The sequence below is a fragment of the Triticum urartu genome, chromosome 3A (genome assembly GCF_056163025.1).
Source record: "Triticum urartu cultivar PI428250 chromosome 3A, HENAU_Tu73, whole genome shotgun sequence".
In the NCBI taxonomy this organism is placed as follows: domain Eukaryota; kingdom Viridiplantae; phylum Streptophyta; class Magnoliopsida; order Poales; family Poaceae; genus Triticum; species Triticum urartu.
Window position 1 is genome coordinate 376,706,471 of NC_141875.1, and position 24,252 is coordinate 376,730,722.

The window sequence follows — 24,252 nt, forward strand, 5'->3', positions numbered from 1 at the left end:
ATATATCAATCTTCATGTATCGACCATTTTGAGACTCCTCGTCATGTCCGTGATCACATCCGGGACTCCGACCAACCTTCGGTACATCAAAACTCATAAACTCCTAATATAACCGTCATCGAAACTTTAAGCGTGCGGACCCTACGGGTTCGAGAACTAGTAGACATGACCGAGACACGTCTCCGGTCAATAACCAATAGCGGAACCTAGATGCTCATATTGGCTCCCACATATTCAACGAAGATCTTTATCGGTCAGACCGCATAACAACATATGTTGTTCCCTTTGTCATCGGTATGTTACTTGCCCGAGATTCGATCGTCGGTATCTCAATACCTAGTTCAATCTCGTTACCGACAAGTGTATTTACTCGTTCCATAATACATCATCCCACAAATAACTCATTAGTTGCAATGCTTGCAAGGCTTAAGTGATGTGCATTACCGAGTGGGCCCAGAGATACCTCTCCGACAATCGGAGTGACAAATCCTAATCTCGAAATACGCCAACCCAACAAATACCTTCAGAGACACCTGTAGAGCACCTTTATAATCACCCAGTTACGTTGTGACGTTTGGTAGCACACAAACTGTTCCTTCGGTAAACGGGAGTTGCATAATCTCATAGTCATAGGAACATGTATAAGTCATGAAGAAAGCAATAGCAACATATTAAACGATCGAGTGCTAAGCTAACGTAATGGGTCATGTCAATCACATCATTCTCCTAATGATGTGATCTCGTGAATCAAATGAAAACTCATGTCTATGGCTAGGAAACATAACCATCTTTGATCAACGAGCTAGTCAAGTAGAGGCATACTAGTGACACTCTGTTTGTCTATGTATTCACACAAGTATTATGTTTCCGGTTAATACAATTCTAGCATGAATAATAAACATTTATCATGATATAAGGAAATAAATAATAACTTTATTATTGCCTCTAGGGCATATTTCCTTTAGTATCCCACTTGCACTAGAGTCAATAATCTAGATTAGACAGTAATGATTCTAACACCCATGGAGTCTTGGTGCTGATCATGTTTTGCTCGTGGAAGAGGCTTAGTCAATGTGTCTACAACATTCAGATCCGTATGTATCTTGCAAATTTCTATGTCTCCCACCTGGACTAGATCCCGGATGGAATTGAAGCGTCCCTTGATGTGCTTGGTTCTCTTGTGAAATTTGGATTCCTTCGCCAAGGCAATTTCTCCAGTATTGTCACAAAAGATTTTCATTGGACCCGATGCACTAGGTATGAAACCTAGATCGGATATGAACTCCTTCATCCAGACTCCTTAATTTGCTGCTTCTGAAGCAGCTACGTACTCTGCTTCACACGTAGATCCTGCGACGACACTTTGTTTAGAACAACACCAACTGACAGCTCCACCGTTCAATGTAAAGACGTATCCGGTTTGCGATTTAGAATCGTCCGGATCAGTGTCAAAGCTTGCATCAACGTAACCATTTACAATGAGCTCTTTGTCACCTCCATAAACGAGAAACATATCCTTAGTCCTTTTCAGGTATTTCAGGATGTTCTTGACCGCTGTCGAGTGATCCACTCCTGGATTACTTTGGTACCTCCCTGCTAGACTTATAGCAAGGAACACATCAGGTCTAGTACACAACATTGCATACATGATAGAGCCTATGGCTGAACATAGGGAACATCTTTCATCTTCTCTCTATCTTCTGCAGTGGTCGGGCATTGAGTCTTACTCAACTTCACATGTTGTAACACAGGCAAGAACCCTTTCTTTGCTTGATCCATTTTGAACTTCTTCAAAACTTTGTCAAGGTATGTGCTTTGTGAAAGTCCAATTAAGCGTCTTGATCTATCTCTATAGATCTTGATGCCCAATATATAAGCAGCTTCACCGAGGTCTTTCATTGAAAAACTCTTATTCAAGTATCCCTTTATGCTATCCAGAAATTTTATATCATTTCTAATCAGCAATATGTCATCCACATATAATATCAGAAATGCTACAGAGCTCCCACTCACTTTCTTGTAAATACAGGCTTCTCCAAAAGTCTGTACAAAACCAAATGCTTTGATCACACTATCAAAGTGTTTATTCCAACTCCGAGAGGCTTGCACCAGTCCATAAATGGATCGCTGGAGCTTGCACACTTTGTTAGCTCCCTTTGGATCAACAAAACCTTCAGGTTGCATCATATACAACTCTTCTTCTAGAAATCCATTCAGGAATGCAGTTTCTACATCCATTTGCCGAATTTCATAATCATAAAATGCGGCAATTGCTAACATGATTCGGACAGACTTAAGCATCGCTACGGGTGAGAAGGTCTCATCGTAGTCAATCCCTTGAACTTGTCAAAAACCTTTCGCAACAAGCCGAGCTTTATAGACAGTAATATTACCGTTAGCATCAGCCTTCTTCTTGAAGATCCATTTATTCTCAATGGCTTGCCGATCAATGGACAAGTCAACCAAAGTCCACACTTTGTTCTCATACATGGATCCCATCTCAGATTTCATGGCCTCAAGCCATTTTGCGGAATCTGGGCTCACCATCGCTTCTTCATAGTTCATAGGTTCGTCATGGTCTAGTAACATAACCTCCAGAACAGGATTACCGTACCACTCTGGTGCGGATCTTACTCTGGATGACCTACGAGGTTTAGTAACAACTTGATATGAAGTTCCATGATCATCATCATTAACTTCCTCACTAATTGGTATAGACATCATAGGAACCGGTTTCTGTGATGAACTACTTTCCAATAAGGGAGTAGGTATGGTTACCTCATCAAGTTCTACTTTCCTCCCACTCACTTCTTTCGAGAGAAACTCCTTCTCTAGAAAGGATCCATTCTTAGCAACGAATGTCTTGCCTTCGGATCTGTGATAGAAGGTGTACCCAACAGTCTCCTTTGGGTATCCTATGAAGACACATTTCTCCGATTTGGGTTCGAGCTTATCAGGCTGAAGCTTTTTCACATAAGCATCGCAGCCCCAAACTTTTAGAAACGACAACTTTGGTTTCTTGCCAAATCACAGTTCATAAGGTGTTGTCTCAACGGATTTCGATGGTGCCCTATTTAACATGAATGTGGCCGTCTCTAAAGCATAACCCCAAAATGATAGCGGTAAATCAGTAAGGGACATCATAGATCGCACCATATCTAGTAAAGTACGATTACGACGTTCGGACACACCATTATGCTGTGGTGTTCCGGGTGGCGTGAGTTGCGAAACTATTCCGCATTGTTTCAAATGTAGACCAAACTCGTAACTCAAATATTCTGCTCCACGATCAGATTGTAGAAACTTTATTTTCTTGTTACGATGATTTTCAACTTCACTCTGAAATTCTTTGAACTTTTCAAATGTTTCAGACTTATGTTTCATTAAGTAGATATACCCATATCTGCTTAAATCATCTGTGAAGGTGAGAAAATAACGATACCCGCCGCGAGCCTCAATATTCATTGGTCCACATACATCAATATGTATGATCTTCAATAAACCAGTTGCTCGCTCCATAGTTCCGGCGAACGGTGTTTTAGTCATCTTGCCTATGAGGCACGGTTCGCAAGTACCAAGTGATTCATAATCAAGTGGTTCCAAAAGTCCATCAGTATGGAGTTTCTTCATGCGCTTTACACCGATATGACCTAAACGGCAGTGCCACAAATAAGTTGCACTATCATTACATATTTTGGTTTCAACATTATGAATATGTGTATCACTACTATCGAGATTCATCAAAAATCGACCACTCTTCAAGGGTGCATGACCATAAAAGATATTACTCATATAAATAGAACAACCATTATTTTCCGATTTAAATGAATAACCATCTAGCATTAAATAAGATCCAGATATAATGTTCATGCTCAACGCTGGCACCAAATAACAATTATTTAGGTGTAATACTAATCCCGAAGGTAGATGTAGAGGTAGCGTGCCGACGGCGATCACATCGACTTTGGAACCGTTTCCCATGCGCATCGTCACCTCGTCCTTGGCCAGTGTTCGCTTAATCCGTAGTCCCTGTTTTGAGTTGCAAATATTAGCAACAGAACCAGTATCAAATACCCAGGTGCTACTGTGAGCTCTGGTAAGGTACACATCAATAACAAGTATATCACATATACCTTTCTTCACCTTGCCATCCTTCTTATCCGCCAAATACTTGGGGCAGTTCCGCTTCCAGTGACCAGTCTTCTTGCAGTAGAAGCACTCAGTCTCAGGCGTAGGTCCAGACTTGGGTTTCTTCTCTTGAGCAGCAACTCTTTTGTAGTTCTTCTTGAAGTTCCCCTTCTTCTTCCCTTTGCCCTTTTTCTTGAAACTGGTGGTCTTATTGACCATCAACACTTGATGCTCCTTGATTTCTACCTCCGCAGCCTTTAGCATTGCGAAGAGCTCGGGAATCGTCTTATCCATCCCTTGCATGTTATAGTTCATCACGAAGCTTTTTTAGCTTGGTGGCAGTGATTGAAGAATTCTGTCAATGACGCTATCATCTGGAAGATTAACTCCCAGTTGAATCAAGTGATTGCAGTACCCAGACATCTTGAGTATATGCTCACTGACATCTTGCAGTTGTAGAACTTATTGGGGACTTCATATCTCTCAATCCGGGCATTCTTTTGAAATATTAACTTCAACTCCTGGAACATCTCATATGCTCCATGATGTTCAAAACGTCGTTGAAGTCCTGGTTCTAAGCCGTAAAGCATGGCACACTGAACTATCGAGTAGTCATCATCTTTGCTCTGCCAGACATTCATAACATCTGGTGTTGCTCCTGCAGCAGGTTTGGCACCTAGCGGTGCTTCCAGGACGTAATTCTTCTGTGCAGCAATGAGGATAATCCTCAAGTTATGGACCCAGTCCGTGTAATTGCTACCATCATCTTTCAACTTTGCTTTCTCAAGGAACGCATTAAAATTCAACGGAACAACAGCACGGGCCATCTATCTACAAACAACATAGACAAGCAAGATACTATCAGGTACTAAGTTCATGATAAATTTAAGTTCCATTAATCATATTACTTAAGAACTCCCACTTAGATAGACATCTCTCTAATCCTCTAAGTGATCACGTGATCCATATCAACTAAACCATAACCAATCATCACGTGAAATGGAGTAGCTTTCAATGGTGAACATCACTATGTTGATCATATCTACTATATGATTCACTCTCGACCTTTCGGTCTCAGTGTTCCGAGGCCATATCTGCATATGCTAGGCTCGTCAAGTTTAACCTGAGTATTCTGCGTGTGCAAAACTGGCTTTCACCTATTGTAGATGGACGTAGAGCTTATCACACCCGATCATCACGTGGTGTCTGGGCACGACGAACTTTGGCAACGGTGTGTACTCAGGGAGAACACTTTTATCTTGAAATTTAGTGAGAGATCATCTTATGATGCTACCGTCAATCAAAGCAAGATAAGATGCATAAAAGATAAACATCACATGCAATCAATATAAGTGATATGATATGGCCATCATCATCTTGTGCTTGTGACCTCCATCTCCGAAGCGCCGTCATGATCACCATCGTCACCGGCGCGACACCTTGATCTCCATCGTAGCATCGTTGTCGTCTCGCCAATCTTATGCTTCTACGACTATCGCTACCTCTTAGTGATAAAGTAAAGCATTACAAGGCGATTGCATTGCATACAATAAAGTGACAACCATATGGCTCCTGCCAGTTGCCGATAACTCAGTTACAAAACATGATCATCTCATACAATAAAATTTAGCATCATGCTTTGACCATATCACATCACAACATGCCCTGCAAAAACAAGTTAGACGTCCTCAACTTTGTTGTTGCAAGTTTTACGTGGCTGCTACGGGCTGAGCAAGAACCGTTCTTACCTATGCATCAAAACCACAACGATAGTTTGTCAAGTTGGTGCTGCTTTAACCTTCGCAAGGACCGGGCGTAGCCACACTCGGTTCAACTAAAGTTGGAGAAACTGACACCCGCCAGCCACTTGTGTGCAAAGCACGTCGGTAGAACCAGTCTCGCGTAACCGTACGCGTAATGTCAGTCTGGGCCGCTTCATCCAACAATACCGCAGAACCAAAGTATGACATGCTGGTAAGCAGTATGACATATATCGCCCACAACTCACTTGTGTTCTACTCGTGCATATGACATCTACGCATAAAACCTGGCTCGGATGCCACTGTTGGGTTATGTAGTAATTTCAAAAAAATTCCTATGCACACGCAAGATCATAGTGATGCATAGCAACGAGAGGGGAGAGTGTTGTCCACGTACCCTCGTAGACCAAAAGCGGAAGCGTTAGCACAACGCGGTTGATGTAGTCGTACGTCTTCACGATCCGACCGATCAAGTAGCGAACGCACGACACCTCTGAGTTCAGCACACGTTCAGCACGATGATGTCCCTTGAACTCCGATCCAGCCGAGTGTTGAGGGAGAGTTTCTTCAGCATGACGGCGTGGTGACGATGATGATGTTCTACCGACGCAGGGCTTCGCCTAAGCACCGCTACAGTATTATCGAGGTGGACTATGGTGGAGGGGGCACCGCACACGGCTAAAAGATCAATTCAATTGTTGTGTCTATGGGGTGCCCCCTGCCCCCGTATATAAAGGAGCAAGGGGGGGAGGTGCGGCCGGCCTGGAGGAGGCGCGCCAGGAGGAGTCCTACTCCAATCGGGAGTAGGACTCCCTCCCTTCCTTGTTGGATTAGGAGAAGGGGGGAAAGAGGAGGGAGAGAGGAAGGAAAGGGGGGGCCTCTCCTTGTCCTATTCAGACTAGAGGGGGAGGGGCGCGCGGCCCTGCCCTAGCCGCATCTCCTCTTCTCCACTAAGGCCCACTATGGCCCATTAAGCCCTCGGGGGGTTCCGGTAACCCGTCGGTACGCCGGTAAAATTCCGATTTCACCCGGAACATTTCCGATATCCAAATATAGGCTTCCAATATATCAATCTTCATGTCTCGACCATTTCGAGACTCCTCGTCATGTCCGTGATCACATCCGGGACTCCGAACAACCATCGGTACATCAAAACTCATAGACTCGTAATATAACCGTCATCGAAACTTTAAGCATGCGGACCCTACGGGTTCGAGAACTATCACTACACCATGCACCAAAATTCCCTACCGACGTGTGTTGGGAAAAATTCACCATTACCAACCGACAATATGTCAGAAAAATTTCTACCAGACTGTGGGTCGGGAAACATCTGTTCAGTTACACACTATCGGCCGGGAATGCTATAACATATATCATCAAACAGTCGGTCGGGAAATCCTTTATGGCCCACAGACCATCGGTCGGTAAATAACGCCGACCGACATTCTGAAGCTAACTGGGCCTCGCGCGCGAACAGCCAAATTTTAGCGCCAATAAACGGCCCAGCCCGCGAACATTTTCCCCCCAAAAACCCAATCTCCTTTGTTCCCCTAGCTCGATCTATTTGTTCCCCACGCACGCCGCCAGTGCTCCCGCCGGTCGATCCCACGCCGTCCCACCGCCGTCCCACGCCGCCCTCCCTCTGCCGCACCGCTCCACCGTCACCCCACGCCGCCCTCCCTCTGCGGCGCCGCTCCACCGCCGCCCTCCCTCTGCAGCGCCGCCCCACGCCGTCCTGCCCCGTCAACGTCGCCCAACACCGTCCTGTTTCTCCACCGCCGGCCCCATGCCCTAGTGCTCTCTCTCTCCAGGCGCCTCTCTCCAACCAGCAGTAGGCGTGTGAGCATCTTGGGAAGCGGCAAGCCACCCTCCCTGGACTGACCTCCCCCATCTCCATTGTCCAGCTCTCGAAGACACGCAGCGGCAGCGGCAATGGTCGATGCGGCTGAGGTACAACTCTTCCCTCTCTATCTTTACCTCCCCCTCCCCCTCTCTCTCTCTCTAGGCTTTGTTGTGAGAGTGGGCTGGTGGGGAACGGGGAGCTCCGGCAGTAGGGAACGGCTACACCTCTTGCTTTTCTTCTCTAGTTTGATGTGTACTGCAGCTAGTCTGATTGTGAGATACTATGCAGGCAAAAATGTGCTAATCAATGTACATAGTAGAAGCTTGGTGGTAGCAATATGAACTAATTCTAGAAGTTGAGCTGTTGTGTGCAAATTTTGTTTTTTCCCCATTGCATTCTGTCATTTAATTCCACCACCCCAATAGAAAGGAATTTGTAGTCATCGATATCGAGTTTTCTTGTCTGGATGATCTGAAGACAAATGAAGATAGTTTAACTATAAAGTTAATACACAAAAAGAGCGCTGAGGAGCTAAATATTGTCATGCATATGGATTTACCTTGCCAACAGTATGTATTACTTCATTAAAAAGCATCATCTTGACTTTTAGAATCATGTTTCCTTTAAAAACATGCAACTCGGACATACATCCAAAAAACCAGAGTCTCTGAAAACATACAACTTAACTGACCTGATGTTATACCTAAATTTCAGTAACAAAAATTTTAAACTTGAGTTTCTCTTTTGTTTGCTAAAGTAGATTTTGTAGTGAAAGAAAACATGGCAGAGAGATGTAAATATATAAAGCACATCATCTCAAAATTTGTAGTCTACTTGTTCATCTGTCTTGTTTTTTCTACAGGTAACATAGAGGAGCACTACTGGTAACATTGAGCCGACAAAGAGAAGTTGTAGAATATTTGCTGCAACCACTAGGTGAGTTTCTCTTCCCCACTCAAGTCCAAAGGCCCTCCATATGTGTGGATGTCATGAATATGTAGAGATGCCTCCTCATGTTTGACACTGACTTTTATATTGTCTAATTATTTTGGTTATTAGGATTCTTGCTGCCAACGACTCAGCTTCCAGCAGCGGTGCAGCGATCCCCCTCCCGTGCTTGTCGCTGCATCCTCCACCAGTTGGTGAGTCAACCATAGCTTTGATCCATTTTATTTATGCTGGTATATGCCTTTACTATGTGTACTACCATTGAATTGGTTCTATGATTCTTCGTTTCTTTTCCACGCCAATTTAGTTATAGTACTTAAATTGATTCCTTGCATTCTCTGGTTTTGATATTATTCGTTCAGGATTTAGTGTTGACTTGGTAGTAACCAATTGTGAAGCTAAGATACCATGGATAAAGGTTGGATCGATGCGCCTAGGTATAACGCCGCATATATATTTTGTTTTGCTTATATGCTGAAACTATATATAAGACACTACACATGTACACTTGCATGTAGGCATACAAAGAAGTACTTAGAAGGGCTCGCCAAATTCCTAGGCTATGCATTTAATAAATCATCGGTTGAGAATAAAATCTTGTGTCCTTGAAAAAACTATGTGAACTCGTACTAGAGAGAAGAGTCTGAAGTCCGTGAGCACCTGGTATGCGAGGGATTTGTAGATGGCTACAAATAGTGGATGTTTCATGGAGAACGTGTCTCTTCTTCTTCCATTCCTCCAAATCTAGATGAGGGTGACGATAGGGATGAGGGCGATGATATATCTGATTTGCTAAGAGATCTTGCTGCTGGTTTGGATAAAGGGGGAGATCTTGAAGATGATTGTGGTTTAGATCAGGATGATTCTTTTCTAGTATCTCTCCACAAACTTGAAGCTGATTCTAGACAAGAGCTATATCCAGGCTGTAAGAATTTCTCAAAGCTTTGTTTCCTAGTGAGACTTCTCCACACCAAACTTCTTGGAGGGTGGTCTGATAGAAGTTTTGATCTGTTGTTAGATCTACTAAAAGATGCTTACCCTCAGTCCGCAATACCCAAAAACTCCAATGAAGCTAAAAAAACTAGTCAAATGCCTAGGACTTGGGTATGTTAATATCCATGCATGTGAAAATGATTGCATTCTATTTTGGAAGAACAATGCCAATGCCAATTCATGCCCAGAATGTAAGGCTTCAAGATGGAAATCTGAAAGGAAGAGTGCAGATGGGAAACGTGTCCACAAGGTTCCTAAGAAGGTTCTTCGTTACTTCCCAATAAAGAAGAGGCTTCAAAGGTTGTTTGTGTGTTCCAGGACTGCGGCTCTCACAAGATGGCATGCAGAAGAGCGCACACAAGATGACTTGATTAGGCATCCTAAAGATTCCCTCCTTTGGAAATATTTTGATGAAAAAAAATAAAGATTTTGCAAAAGACAGCAGAAATCTTAAGCTTGTAGTATGTGCCGATGGTTTTAACCCGTTTAGATCCATGAATCTCAGCTATAGCATTTGGCCAGTATTATTGATTCCTTATAACTTTCCACCCTGGATGATTATGAAGCAATCAAATTTCATCCTATCACTGTTGATTCCTGGCAGAAATTCTCCTGGTAGTGATATTGATGTCTATCTTGAGCCACCAGTTGATGATATGGTAGATATGTTTCTTGATGGTGTTAGGACCTATGATGCTTCAACCAGAGAGTATTTTTAGTTGCATGCTGCCATAATAATTCCATCCCATTGTAGAGTAACAATAGCATTTCATAATCACAGGTGGCAGAAATGGGCGATGAAGCACCTCATGAGATAAAAATATTAGCTAAGGAGCCAAACTTGGTTGCTATGAAGTATAGTAGCTACACTATAAATGGGGTAGACTTTCATACACAATCATATGATGAGGGCTGGTCATTTCAGAGTAGTGGAGTAGCTCTTGTTGCACAAACCACATCCTTTGCAAAAGGAAAAGGTGACAATATTAGTGTAAGAAACAAGAGCTATTATGGCATTATAAAGGAAATTCTTGAGTTGAATTATCAACATGAAGGGAAAGTAGTGTTGTTCAAATGTGACTGGGTTGATAATCGTGTAGAAGATGAATGGGTGCAAACTGATCAGTTTGGAATCACTTCTGTGAATTTCAAGCATTTGTTCAATACCGGTGAGAAAATATCAGACGAGCCCTTCATATTAGCCACACAAGCAACTCAAGTTTACTATGTTGAAGATCCCATTGATGCTGAGTGGTCTATTGTTGTCGTTCCATCATTATATGACATAGAAGAATCTAAAGATGACAATGGTAATGTTTTACGTGTGACATTGCCTGATCCATGTACTGCTATACGTGTGAGTGTTGCGGATGGATGCATTGGTTCTGCTAGGACAGATATAGATGGACTAGTTCTTAAAGCAAGTGATATTGAAAAAAGTAAGTGTTGTGTATGATCCTCTAATGTTTTGTATTTTCAGCGATGTACTCACATAGTGTTTCTTTTGCAGGAGGAAAAATGGCAAGTGCAAACGGAAGAGCTAAAGATGGTGGGGTCACGGAGGAACAACTGAAAGCGGTAGAGTATGAACTACTAAGAAGCAAGACCATTGAACAAAATGATAAACGGCTAGCAGCAGTACGAGCAACAAGAGCTTCTATGCAGGAAGATATGGAAGCGAACCAAGCCCCCAAAAAGAAAAGAAAGGTATGTAGCTTCCATTACATTCATGTTCTACCTGAAGGAAGCAAATGTAGCTTGCAACACTAACCTATATATCTATGCAAGCACCCTCCAGCGCACCTATAAGCGCGAATGAAGGACGTGTTTTGAGGTCTAGGGTATCAAAAGATCAAGATCATGTTGATCCTGAGCATCAGCCTTCCAAAGGTAGCCTAATGTCACTTGCTAGAATTGTTCATATTCTAACCTAATGTCACTTGCTAGAATTGTTGTATGACTGTTAATTTTCTTGCATGAAGAGATTGCTCGTGAGCTTGATGGTGATGGTAGTCAAAAGAAAGGTGGAAGAAAAATTACTCGAAAGGCTAACATATATGCAAGGCTGAATCAACCCAAAATCCACATTCCACTTAATGGGGATGGCCAGCCTATTGGGCCAGATGCAACTGAATTTGCCAATTTCATTGGTACTTTGGTGAGGAAACATATACCACCTGCAGAGTTAGATTGGCGAGATGTTGATGTAGAGAAAAAGTTTTTTGTGTGGGAGACCTTGAAGGTAGAAATGAGCATAATTTATAACTTACACACTCTTTTTTAATGCCATCTAACTGAGTGTCCTGTTTTCTCTCATTTTAATAGGCATTTTATGAGCTGGACTCAACTGCTTTGAGCTTTGTTACCAACACTTCACACATAAAATGGAAGGATTGGAAGTCAGATTTAAAGAGGTACAAGTTTGATGCTGCACTCACTGATGCACAACTTATGAAAAGACGTGACAGCAGAATTAGTGAAGCTGACTGGAAGACCCTTATTACTTATTGGAGATCTTCGGCATTTGAAGTAAGTCATCCTGCTAATCAAAACTGTAGTACATCTTTGCAGCACACTCTGTCCTGGACATAGATAAACAAATATGCATGTAATGATTCTCAAAACACAAACAATATGTGTGATAAATCTCCTTTACTTTTTTCTTGTAGTCTCGTAGTGCTATCGCCAAAAAGAATCGTGCCAATGCAGTACCTCATACATCTGGCAGCAAGAGTCATGCCCGTGTTGCCAATGAAATGGTAAAAAAATTACCCCAATTATAAATGATATGCCACTGTGATTCAGTGACTAATGCATATTGAAATAAATAAATGGTTGTAAGCTGTCAAACTTGGGCATGATCCTCGAAGAGATGAAGTTTATATCGAAACACATACATGCAAGAAAGGGGAAAGGAAAGGGAGTTATGTGCCGCAAGCAGAAACAACAATTGTATGTCTCTTTTGCTATGCTTTTTCAATATTGCTCAGAAATTGTAGAAGTAGAATTTATAGAGCTCGTAACTATCATTTTGCAGAAAGAACTCATAGAGAATGCTGAAAAGTACCCTGAATGGAAGGAAAAGAGCATTCAAGAAGGTGATCTGTTTGCACGCGTATGTGGAATGAAGGAGCCCAGGGGTCGTGTCCGTGTGTTAGGTCTAGGTCCAACACCTCAAGATTTGGGCACACCGGGTACACAGGGTAAATTGAGCACAAGAGTTCTAGTTGAAATGCAAGGGCGTAGAGAAGCTGAAAATCTCTATAACATGCTCCAGGGGCATGTGCAACAAATGGAAGAACGAATGAACCGAATGGAATTGATGTTAGCTTCACAAGGAAGGCATAATCTGGAAACTCCTAGCTCGCAGCATGGTTCCAATTCTCGACAAGTAATGAACTATTTCCACATCCTTTCAATGCATCATTAATCCATCTTGCATGCACTAACTCTATTTCCATATTGTTGTCTGATAGAACTCCGGAGCTGAAGCTGAGGAACATAATGATGCTGAAGAAGATGTTGAACAGGATGATGAAGAGCCATTTGTTCAAAGAAGAGTTGTTGCAAAGCCCCCAGCAAGAAGCTCATCAACCTATGAAGATGAAAGCCTTGTAATCTTCACATCCTTACCTATATGTTTAAATTCTGTTTTTTTTTCATGTTTGTAAAATAATCATTGATTCAGATTGGTATGGATGTGCTTCTATATGCATGGACTGGTCCTGAAACTCCTGTTGCCAAGGCAACAATTATCTCAGTTGACCCAGACACTATTGTGGGCGGAGAGACCCTTGGACCAGGAACTTATGAGGTTCTTGTCAATGTTGCTATTAGAAGGGATGCTACGGTGCCTTATGAATATGACGGTTTACATATTATCGTTGATGCTGTCACAAGGTCCATTGCATGGCCAGCTAGCAAGGTAATCACCAACAATATGTGTTTTGTCCACTTGTCTCAAAATGTTTGATATGTGATACTGACTCATGATCACTTTGCTAGATGAAACCCTATAAACCAGGGGCATCTTCCTCATCCCGCCGCTAAGGTATATTTGAATCATGAGCTAGTATTTATTTTTTGAGCTACAAAACCAGGGATCAAAATGAACTTAACCAGACCCTTGTGTCTTCTTCTTCCTCATGATAGTTGTTATCTAGCTCTGTACATTAAGCAGTAATGATCAATGTTGGTCTATCTTCTCTTATTTTCAATACCTGCCTAGTTCATTGCCACTTCTTAATGTATAGTTCATAGCTTACATGATTTAGTAGAAATACAAGGAAATAATAATGTGATGCAAAAGTTGCTCTTATGTCCATGCTATTGTTTACAAGAGTTGTAGTCTTAAATTGGTACATAGACCCGAGCAATTCCTGTGTTGGGTGGCTCAAGTTGGCTTTGGTAAGTTCTACTTTCCACATGCCTCATTTCCCAAATCTGGTTTAGCCTTAAAAACTATTATTTATTGCTTGGGTGCTCCCTGGGAGATGCCTGGAGCTTGTTTTGTTGGTGTCCATGGGATGAGTGGTCAGCCTGGGCCTGGGAATGTGGTTAGCCAAGAAACATAGACGCCTAGACGTTTCTAGAGGAGCTGGCTGGCACAAATTTGTAGTTGCTCTCCGGCACCAACCAAACTAGCCTGTAGTGCTCTCCATAGTAAATAGTATCATGTCTTCTGAATTAAAGCTGGGAGTCCGGACATGCTAATTTTTTGCCTTATGTCCAGATGATGGAAATACAACTTAATTATGTTGCCTTGTGTTGCTCCGAGTACACCTCTATATTGCTCATATTTCCTGAAATATATACTTCGTGGTCACGTTGCATCGATGCTTTATGATGTCCAACACAGCAAAGATCTAATTAACACATTTGTGGCATTGTTCTGACCTTGAGCTATTTTTTGTAACACTAAAATCCCACAGTTTTTAACTGCCAATTGCCATAGATGCTTTATACAATTATTGTTTTTGCCATTGTCTCTGAATGCATGCTCACCATGACATTTGTATCCTTTGTAGGAAAGACATACAAAAGGAGCAGGAAGGAACCAGGAAGATGTCAGTTTGCATCGGCTAGAGATTTTCTGTAATGGAGCAAAAACAATGCGCCTTTAGGTCTCATTTTGTAAACCTATATGTCATCTTGTCACCTGGGTATTTGGTGTAATGGAGCAAACAATGATTATCGGAGATGCATCTATCATTTTGTAAACCTATTGGGTGATTTGGTCGTTCAACTGTAAATGTTTCCTTTACTTGTGAGAAGTAATTAATATGTTATCCTTCTTTGGTCATGATTTAATATTTTCGGAGTACATGCAAGTTACTGTAACTTGACTAATATCATATTGTAATGAGATATACAACTTGATTGACATTGTATTGTAAGGCAGATGGGAAATCAAGGGTACGTGGGTATTAAACATTGCTCAGCTAAGCAAAATGCTGTCAAATTGTTGGTTGGCAAAACAAAACAGCATCCTATGGTTCGTCGGCAAAGGCTCATGCTAGGACCAACAGAAAGTCGGTCGGCAAAAAAGACACCATCGCACAGTTGGTCGGGAAAGGTTCAGGATAGGGGCAGCAGAAAGTCGGTCGGCAAAGACTGTACTATCAAACGGTCGGTCGGGAAAGCTTCAATAGCAACGCTAGCTGAAAATCGGCCGGGAAAGATTCGGGGTAGGCCATCAGAAAGTCGGTCGACAATTTGGTTTATAGGCGTCCGACTGTCGGTCAGGAAAGACATGTCGGTCGGGATAAGGTTTTCCCGTCTGGACTTACCCCAACAGACGTTGTCGGTCGGCAATACTTTTTCCCGACTGACTGTGTGTCGGCAGACGCTGTTTTTCCGACCATCCTGTTTGTTGGGGATGTGGTGCTGTGGTGTAGTGTATGTAGACACGACTGAGACACATCTCCGGTCAATAACCAATAGCGGAACCTGGATGCTCATATTGGCTCCCACATATTCAATGAAGATCTTTATCGGTCAGACCGCATAACAACATACGTTGTTCCCTTTGTCATCGGTATGTTACTTGCCCGAGATTCGATTGTCGGTATCTCAATACCTAGTTCAATCTCGTTACCGGCAAGTATCTTTACTCGTTCTGTAATATATCATCCCGCAACTAACTCATTAGTTGCAATGCTTGCAAGGCTTAAGTGATGTGCATTACTGAGTGGGCCCAGAGATACCTCTCCGACAATCGGAGTGACAAATCCTAATCTCGAAATACGCCAACCCAACAAATACCTTCGGAGACACCTGTAGAGCACCTTTATAATCACCCAGTTATGTTGTGACGTTTGGTAGCACACAAAGTGTTCCTCCAGTAAACGGGAGTTGCATAATGTCATAGTGATAGGAACATGTATAAGTCATGAAGAAAGCAATAGCAACATACTAAATGATCAAGTGCTATGCTAACGGAATGGGTCAAGTCAATCACATCATTCTCCTAATGATGTGATCCCATTAATCAAATGACAACTCATGTCTATGGCTAGGAAACATAACCATCTTTGATCAACGAGCTAGTCAAGTAGAGGCATACTAGTGACACTCTGTTTGTCTATGTATTCACACAAGTATTATGTTTCCTATTAATACAATTCTAGAATGAATAATAAACATTTATCATGATATAAGGAAATAAATAATAACTTTATTATTGCCTCTAGGGCATATTTCCATCAGATACAACGTGCCGAGACAGCAGAGGCGGCTCTTGAGGAGGTTACCACGGAGCTCACCGGCTTAAAATACCGTGTGTCTCAAATGGTCTCCGCCATCTTTGGTAAGTCATTTGTATTAATCACTTAAACTTTATTTTAACCAGGAATATAAGCCGCCTGCTGAGCCTTTGTTAAAAAACACTCGCAGGTCCACGAAGTAAAAATCTGAGCCAAGACAGTGTGACAAAACTGAAGGCGTTTATACCTTGGTGGATCAATTGTATACTGGCGCTCAACGAGAACTTGCTACTATCTCCACTGCCATCCAAGGACCCAACCGTTTGAGTGATGTCTTGAAGAAGTTATCGATCTTACCCGCCAGGTTTCAAGAGGTCAAACGATCCTGTGCCAGAGCCAGAGCCCTCACTGCCCTGAGCCGCTCCAAAGCCTGGGTGCCGTATTTAGACCCGGTGGATGTGGCTAAGGGGTACCCTACCGTGAAGGAAGACGAGACTCCATTTGAGCAAGATGACTTTATTGCCCGTGTGAGGGGAGTTCGTCCTCAAGCTACCATTCTTGGAGAGGAGACCAACATCGATAAATATCAGCCGGGTTTTGATATGGAGAATAAGAAGATGGAGACTCCCTCTTATAAAGTGACAGATCTTATCCCGCCGGTTCGCCAACACACTTTTGCCCCAGAAATCGATCCAGTCGACCTGATTGACGATGAAGCGGAGTTTGTTGCTCTGAACGACTTTGACTGGTCCAATCCCAGCTTCCAACCAGTAGAGGGAGGTGAACCGGTGAGGGGAGAGTCATAACCATCTTTTGGGCTCTCAAAGCCTTGTAATAGGTTAGTTTGGAAACTGCATGATTTGCCTATGCCATCGTGCATAAAATGTTGCATATGACTCTTTGCTAATGATGTCAATATATATATATATATGCAGCACATTCATGATTCCATATGTGTTCTTTGAATATGGACTGCCGGTTTACATGACCCGGATGATGAGGTTGATAACCCACTCTTTTGTAGAAGTCAATACTTCCATATGTCTGATGACTGTTATGCCTTGGCAACTCATTGTCAAATAACCGAGCCGGTTTAATTGGAAACCATACTGACAGTTAGATTTGAGATGATAAAAAATAGTAAGACAAAACACTAGGCTTCAGACAATGTAAATCAAAACATTTAACTAAAAACCGGAGGCTTCTGATTCGAATACGATCAGTAAACCGGACCAAAGGGGTTAAGCTAAGATTCAAATACGATCATATAGCCCCTAGTGGCTTTGGTGTTGCACTGATCAAGAGGGTACCGACAGCTATCTTCTCTTTGGTTCGAATACGACCTATGTTTGAATAGGAAGCCCCCAAATGACCTGGAGAGGTTTTTAACGACCCTGATTCGAATACGATCCAAGTCGGACCCAAAAGGTGCTATGATTCGGATACGATCAAGAAGCCCCCTAGTGAGTTTAGCTTTGAGCCGATCATGAGGGTTACGATAGCTATGTTCTCTTTGGTTCGAATACGACCTATGTTTGAACAGGAAGCCCCCAAGTGACCATGAGGTTTACGGCTAGATTCGAATACGATCATGAGCCGGACCAAAAAGGTTAAGCTAGATTCGGATACGATCAGCCCCCTTTTGGTCATTTTAAATAATAATGAAAATAATAAAGATATATGATCATTGAAAGGGAAAAGGACAGAGGTCCTACTTTATTACTTATCATAATATATACATCGTGAAAGTATGTACATTATGGGAGCCGGTGGCTTATGTATAGTATGGCTGAAGCTAAGCAATGTTCCACGGCCGGCGGGTCTCCTCCTTCGACTTACGTGAGTCTTTGTGCTCTCGAACGTCAATGAGGTAATATGACCCGTTGTTTAAGTTCTTGCTGACCACAAAGGGTCCTTCCCAAGGTGGGGATAGCTTGTGTGCATCAGATAGATCCTGGATGAGCTGGAGCACCAGGTCACCTTCTTGAAAGGTTTTTGAAAGTGCAACTATCCCTAGGTGGTTTTGGTAATTCATAACAACATATAGCTCATTGAGCTAATGCTATTCCAAGATGATTATTTCAGGAAAGCTCAATGATTGGCATGGCATGGATGTGAAAGTGGAACCCTCAAAATGCTAAGGACAAAGGATTGGCTCAAGCTCAAAAGCTCAAGACTCTTCATTTTATATTTTAGTGATCCAAGATCACATTGAGTCTTTAGGAAAAGCCAATACTATTAAGGAGGGATGAGGTGTTGCTTAATGAGCCTCTTGCTTCATGTGCTTAATGATATGCTCCAAAATCCTCAACTACTTTCCCATATCCACATATGACCTAAACCCTAAGCCAAACTCGGTCCTACCGATTCTTCCTATCCGGCGCCACCGAGTTTCACTTGTCATTAGCCACTGCCAAACCCTAGCAATTCGGTTCTACCGATAAGGATCTCGGTCTCACCGAGATGGGGTTGCAAACTCTCTGTTTCCCTTTCGTAACTTTTCGGTCTTACCGAAAGAGCGAATCGGTCCCACCGAGATTGCAATGTAAACTCAGTGTTTCCCCTTTGTAACGTTTCGGTCTCACCGAGTTCCACTCGGTCTCACCGAAAGAGCAAATCGGTCCCACCGAGTTTGCCTGACCAACTCTCTGGTTAGCTAATTACCAAATTCGGTCTCACCGAGTTTGTGTAATCGGTCTCACCGAGATTACGTTATGCCCAAACCCTAACCGAATCGGTCCTACCGAGTTGCATGTCAGTCCCACCGAAATTCCTAAAGGTCACTAGGTTTACTATTTTGGTCAGACCGAGTTTTCTGATTCGGTCCCACCGAGATTGGTAAATTGTGTGTAACGGTTGGATTTTGTGTGGAGGCTATATATACCCCTCCACCTCCTTCTCATTCAGTGAGAGAGTCATCAGAACACACACATCATTCCAACTCATATGTTCTGAGAGAGAACCACCTACTCATGTGTTGAGACCAAGACATTCCATTCCTACCATATGAATCTTGATCTCTAGCCTTCCCAAGTTGCTTTCCACTCAAATCTTCTTTCCACCAAATCCAAATCCTATGAGAGAGAGTTGAGTGTTGGGGAGACTATCATTTGAAGCACAAGAGCAAGGAGTTCATTACCTACACACCATTTGTTACTTCTTGGAGAGTGGTGTCTCCTAGATTGGCTAGGTGTCACTTGGGAGCCTCCGACAAGATTGTGGAGTTGAACCAAGGAGTTTGTAAGGGCAAGGAGATCGCCTACTTCGTGAAGATCTACTGCTAGTGAGGCAAGTCCTGTGTGGGCGATGGCCATGGTGGGATAGACAAGGTTGCTTCTTCGTGGACCCTTTGTGGGTGGTTGCTTCTTCGTGGACCCTTCGTGGGTAGAGCCCTGTGTGGACTCGCGCAACCGTTGCCCTTGGGTGGAGCCCTGTGTGGACTCGCGCAACCGTTACCCTTCGTGGGTTGAAGTCTCCATCAACGTGGATGTAGGATAGCACCACCTATCCGAACCACGGGAAAAACATCCGTGTCTCCAATAGCGTTTGAATTCTCCAAACCCTTCCCTTTACATTCTCGCAAGTTGCATGCTTTACTTTCCGCTGCCCATAAACTCTTTGCATGCTTGCTTGAGTGATGTGATGATTGCTTGACTTGTCCTAAATTAGCTAAAATCTGCCAAGAACTAAAATTGGGAAAAGGTTAAGTTTTATTTGGTCAAGTAGTCTAATCACCCCCCCTCTAGACATACTTTCGATCCTACAGTTTTGGACTTAACCCGGTGGCTGTGATAACGGCGCAAGTCCTTTTGATAAATTGCTGATCGAGCCGCCACCAAATCTCTCTCCTCATCTAACTAAAAAAGTGCATCCTGTCGGGCATGTTCATTATCAGCTTCAACGTAAGCCGCCACGCGAGGCGAGTCATGACGGATGTCACTAGGCAGAACTGCTTCTGCTCCATAAACCATGAAGAAAGGTGTATAACCTGTAGACCTGTTTGTTGGGGAACGTAGCAATTTCAAAAAAATTCCTACGAACACGCAAGATCATGGTGATGCATAGCAACGAGAGGGGAGAGTGTTGTCCACGTACCCTCGTAGACCGAAAGCGGAAGCATTAGCACAACGCGGTTGATGTAGTCGAACGTCTTCACGATCCGACCGATCCAAGTACCGAACGCACGGCACCTCCGAGTTCAGCACACGTTCAGCTCGATGACGTCTCGCGAACTCCGATCCAGCAGATCTTCACGGGAGAGTTCCATCAGCACGACGGCGTGGTGACAGTGATGATGTTGCTACCGACGCAGGGCTTCGCCTAAGCACCTCTACGATATGACCGAGGTGGAATATGGTGGAGGGGGGCACCGCACACGGCTGGGAGAGATCAACTGATCAACTTGTGTCTTTGGGGTGCCCCCTGCCCCCGTATATAAAGGAGCAAGGGGGGAGGTGGCCGGCCTAGGAGGAGGGCGCGCCAAGCGGGGAGTCCTACTCCCACCGGGAGTAGGACTCCTCCTTCCCTTGTTGGAGTAGGAGAGAAGGAAAGAGGGGGAGAGGAACAAGGAAAAGTGGGCTGCACCCCTTGTCCAATTCGTACCAGAGGGGCGCGCGCGTCTCCTTCCTTTTGGCCTCTCTCCTCTATTCCCGTATGGCCCAATAAGACTCATATACCCCCTGGCGAATTCCCGTAACTCTCCGGTACTCCGAAAAATACCCGAATCACTCGGAACCTTTCCGATGTCCGAATATAGTCGTCCAATATATCGATCTTTACGTCTCGACCATTTCGAGACTCCTCGTCATGTCCCCGATCTCATCCGGGACTCCGAACTCCTTCGGTACATCAAAACTCAAAAACTCATAATATAACTGTCATCGAAACTTTAAGCGTGCGGACCCTACGGGTTCAAGAACAATGTAGACATGACCGAGACACGTCTTCGGTCAATAGCCAATAGCGGAACCTGGATGCTCATATTGGCTCCCACATATTCTACGAAGATCTTTATTGGTCAAACCGCATAACAACATACGTTGTTCCCTTTGTCATCGGTATGTTACTTGCCCAAGATTTGATCGTCGGTATCTCAATACCTAGTTCAATCTCGTTACCGGCAAGTCTCTTTACTCGTTCCATAATACATCATCCCGCAACTAACTCATTAATTGCAATGCTTGCAAGGCTTATAGTGATGTGCATTACCGAGTGGGCCCAGAGATACCTCTCCGACAATCGGAGTGACAAATCCTAATCTCGAAATATGCCAACCCAACAAGTACCTTCGGAGACACCTATAGAGCACCTTTATAATCACCCAGTTACGTTGTGACGTTTGGTGGCACACAAGGTGTTCCGCCGGTAAACGGGAGTTGCATAATCTCATAGTCATATGAATATGTATAAGTCATGAAGAAAGCAATAGCAACAAACTAAACGATCAAGTGCTATGCTAACGGAATGGGTCAAGTCAATCACATCATTCTCCTAATGATGTGATCCCGTTAATCAAATGACAACTCATGTCTATGGTTAGGAAACATAACCATCTTTGATCAACGAGCTAGTCAAGTAGAGGCATACTAGTGACACTGTGTTTGTCTATGTATTCACACATGTATTATGTTTTCGGTTAATACAATTCTAGCATGAATAATAAACATTTATCATGATATAGGGAAATAAATAATAACTTTATTATTGCCTCTAGGGCATATTTCCTTCAGTCTCCCACTTGCACTAGAGTCAATAATCTAGTTCACATCGCCATGTGATTTTAATACCAATAGTTCACATCACCATGTGATTAACACCCATAGTTCACATCACCATGTGATTAACACCCATAGTTCACATCGACATGTGACCAACACCCAAAGGGTTTACTAGAGTCAATAATCTAGTTCACATCGCTATGTGATTAACACCCAAAGAGTACTGAGGTGTGATCATGTTTTGCTTGTGAGAGAAGTTTAGTCAACGGGTCTGCCACATTCTGATCCGTAAGTATTTTGCAAATTTCTATGTCAACAATGCTCTGCAAAGTGCTACTCTAGCTAATTGCTCCCACTTTCAATATGTATCCAGATTGAGATTTAGAGTCATCTGGATCAGTGTCAAAATTTGCATCGACGTAACCCTTTACGACGAACCTTTTGTCACTTCCATAATCGAGAAACATATCCTTATTCCACTAAGGATAATTTTGACCAATGTCCAGTGATCTACTCCTAGATCACTATTGTACTCCTTTGCCAAACTCAGGGCAGGGTATACAATAGGTCTGGTACACAGCATGGCATACTTTATAGAACCTATGGCTAAGGCATAGGGAATGACTTTCATTCTCTCTCTATCTTCTGTTGTGGTCGGGTTTTGAGTCTTACTCAACTTCACACCTTGTAACACAGGCAAGAACTCCTTCTTTGACTGTTCCATTTTAAACTACTTCAAAATCTTGTCAAGGTATGTACTCATTGAAAAACTTATCAAGCGTCTTAATCTATCTCTATAGATCTTGATGCTCAATATGTAAGCAGCTTCACTGAGGTTTTTCTTTGAAAAAACTCCTTTCAAACATCCCTTTATGCTTTGCAGAATAATTCTACATCATCTCCGATCAACAATATGTCATACATATACTTATCAGAAATGCTGTAGTGCTCCCACTCACTTTCTTGTAAATACAGGCTTCACTGCAAGTCTGTATAAAACTATATGCTTTGATCAACTTATCAAAGCGTATATTCCAACTCCGAGATGCTTGTAGCAGTCCATAGATGGATCGCTGGAGCTCGCATATTTTGTTAGTACCTTTAGGATCGACAAAACCTTCTGGTTGCATCATATACAACTCTTCTTTAATAAATCCTATTAAGGAATGCAGTTTTGTTTATCCATTTGCCAGATTTCATAAAATGCGGCAATAGCTAACATGATTCGGACAGACTTAAGCATAGATACGAGTGAGAATTCTCATCGTGGTCAACACCTTGAACTCGTCGAAAACCTTTTTGAGACAATTCTAGCTTTGTAGATAGTAACACTACTATCGGCGTCCGTTTTCCTCTTGAAGATCCATTTAATCTCAATGGCTCGCCAATCTTTGGGTAAGTCAATCAAAGTCCATACTTTGTTCTTATACATGGATCTCATCTCAGATTTCATGGCCTCAAGCCATTTCACGGAATCTGGGTTCATCATCACTTCCTCATAGTTCGTAGGTTCATCATGGTCAAGTAACATGACCTCCAGAACACGATTACCGTACCACTCTGGTGCGGATCTCACTCTAGTTGATCTACGAAGTTCTGTAGTAACTTGATCTGAAGTTTCATGATCATCATCATTAACTTCCTCTCTTGTTGGTGTAGACATCACTGGAACTGATTTCTGTGATGAACTATTTTCCAATTCGGGAGAAGGTACAGTTACCTTATCAAGTTCCACTTTCCTCCCACTCACTTTTTTTGAGAGAAACTCCTTCTATAGAAAGGATCCATTCTCATCAACGAATGTCTTGCCTTCGGATCTGTGATAGAAGGTGTACCCAACATTTTCTTTTGGGTATCCTATGAAGATTTACTTCTCCGATTTGGGTTCGAGCTTATCATGTTGAAACTTTTTCACATAAGCATCACAGTCCCAAACTTTAAGAAATGACAGCCTAGGTTTCTTGCCAAACCATAGTTCATACGGTGTCATCTCAACGGATTTAGATGGTGCCCTATTTAACGTGAATGTAGCTGTCTCTAATGCATAACCTCAAAACTATAGTGGTTAATCGGTAAGAAACATCATAGATTGCACTATATCCAATAATAGTACGGTTATGACGTTTGGACACACCATTATGCTGTGGTGTTCCAGG

The 24,252-nt window shown here is 42.8% G+C and overlaps 1 protein-coding gene across 1 annotated transcript; it reads left to right on the top strand.

Moving 5' to 3' along the window:
* Nucleotides 1-11,193: 11,193 nt before the first annotated feature.
* LOC147979756 (uncharacterized) lies at nucleotides 11,194-13,725 on the top strand. The gene is made up of 10 exons (XM_087516784.1): nucleotides 11,194-11,386; nucleotides 11,464-11,565; nucleotides 11,658-11,917; nucleotides 12,001-12,204; nucleotides 12,345-12,434; nucleotides 12,517-12,627; nucleotides 12,713-13,066; nucleotides 13,152-13,289; nucleotides 13,364-13,600; nucleotides 13,681-13,725. Exons 1-10 carry the CDS (start codon nucleotides 11,194-11,196, stop codon nucleotides 13,723-13,725), a joined length of 1,734 nt encoding a protein of 577 aa, XP_087372910.1.
* Nucleotides 13,726-24,252: the final 10,527 nt, after the last annotated feature.

What these genes read in the sequence shown, in the direction of transcription:
- LOC147979756 (XM_087516784.1), top strand. Translation starts at nt 11,194, where the DNA reads ATGGCAAGTGCAAACGGAAGAGCTAAAGATGGTGGGGTCACGGAGGAA. An exon ending in TGAGCATCAGCCTTCCAAAG is followed by an intron (nt 11,566 to 11,657) that starts GTAGCCTAATGT and finishes TCTTGCATGAAG; the next exon opens with AGATTGCTCGTGAGCTTGAT. An exon ending in TTGTGTGGGAGACCTTGAAG is followed by an intron (nt 11,918 to 12,000) that starts GTAGAAATGAGC and finishes TCATTTTAATAG; the next exon opens with GCATTTTATGAGCTGGACTC.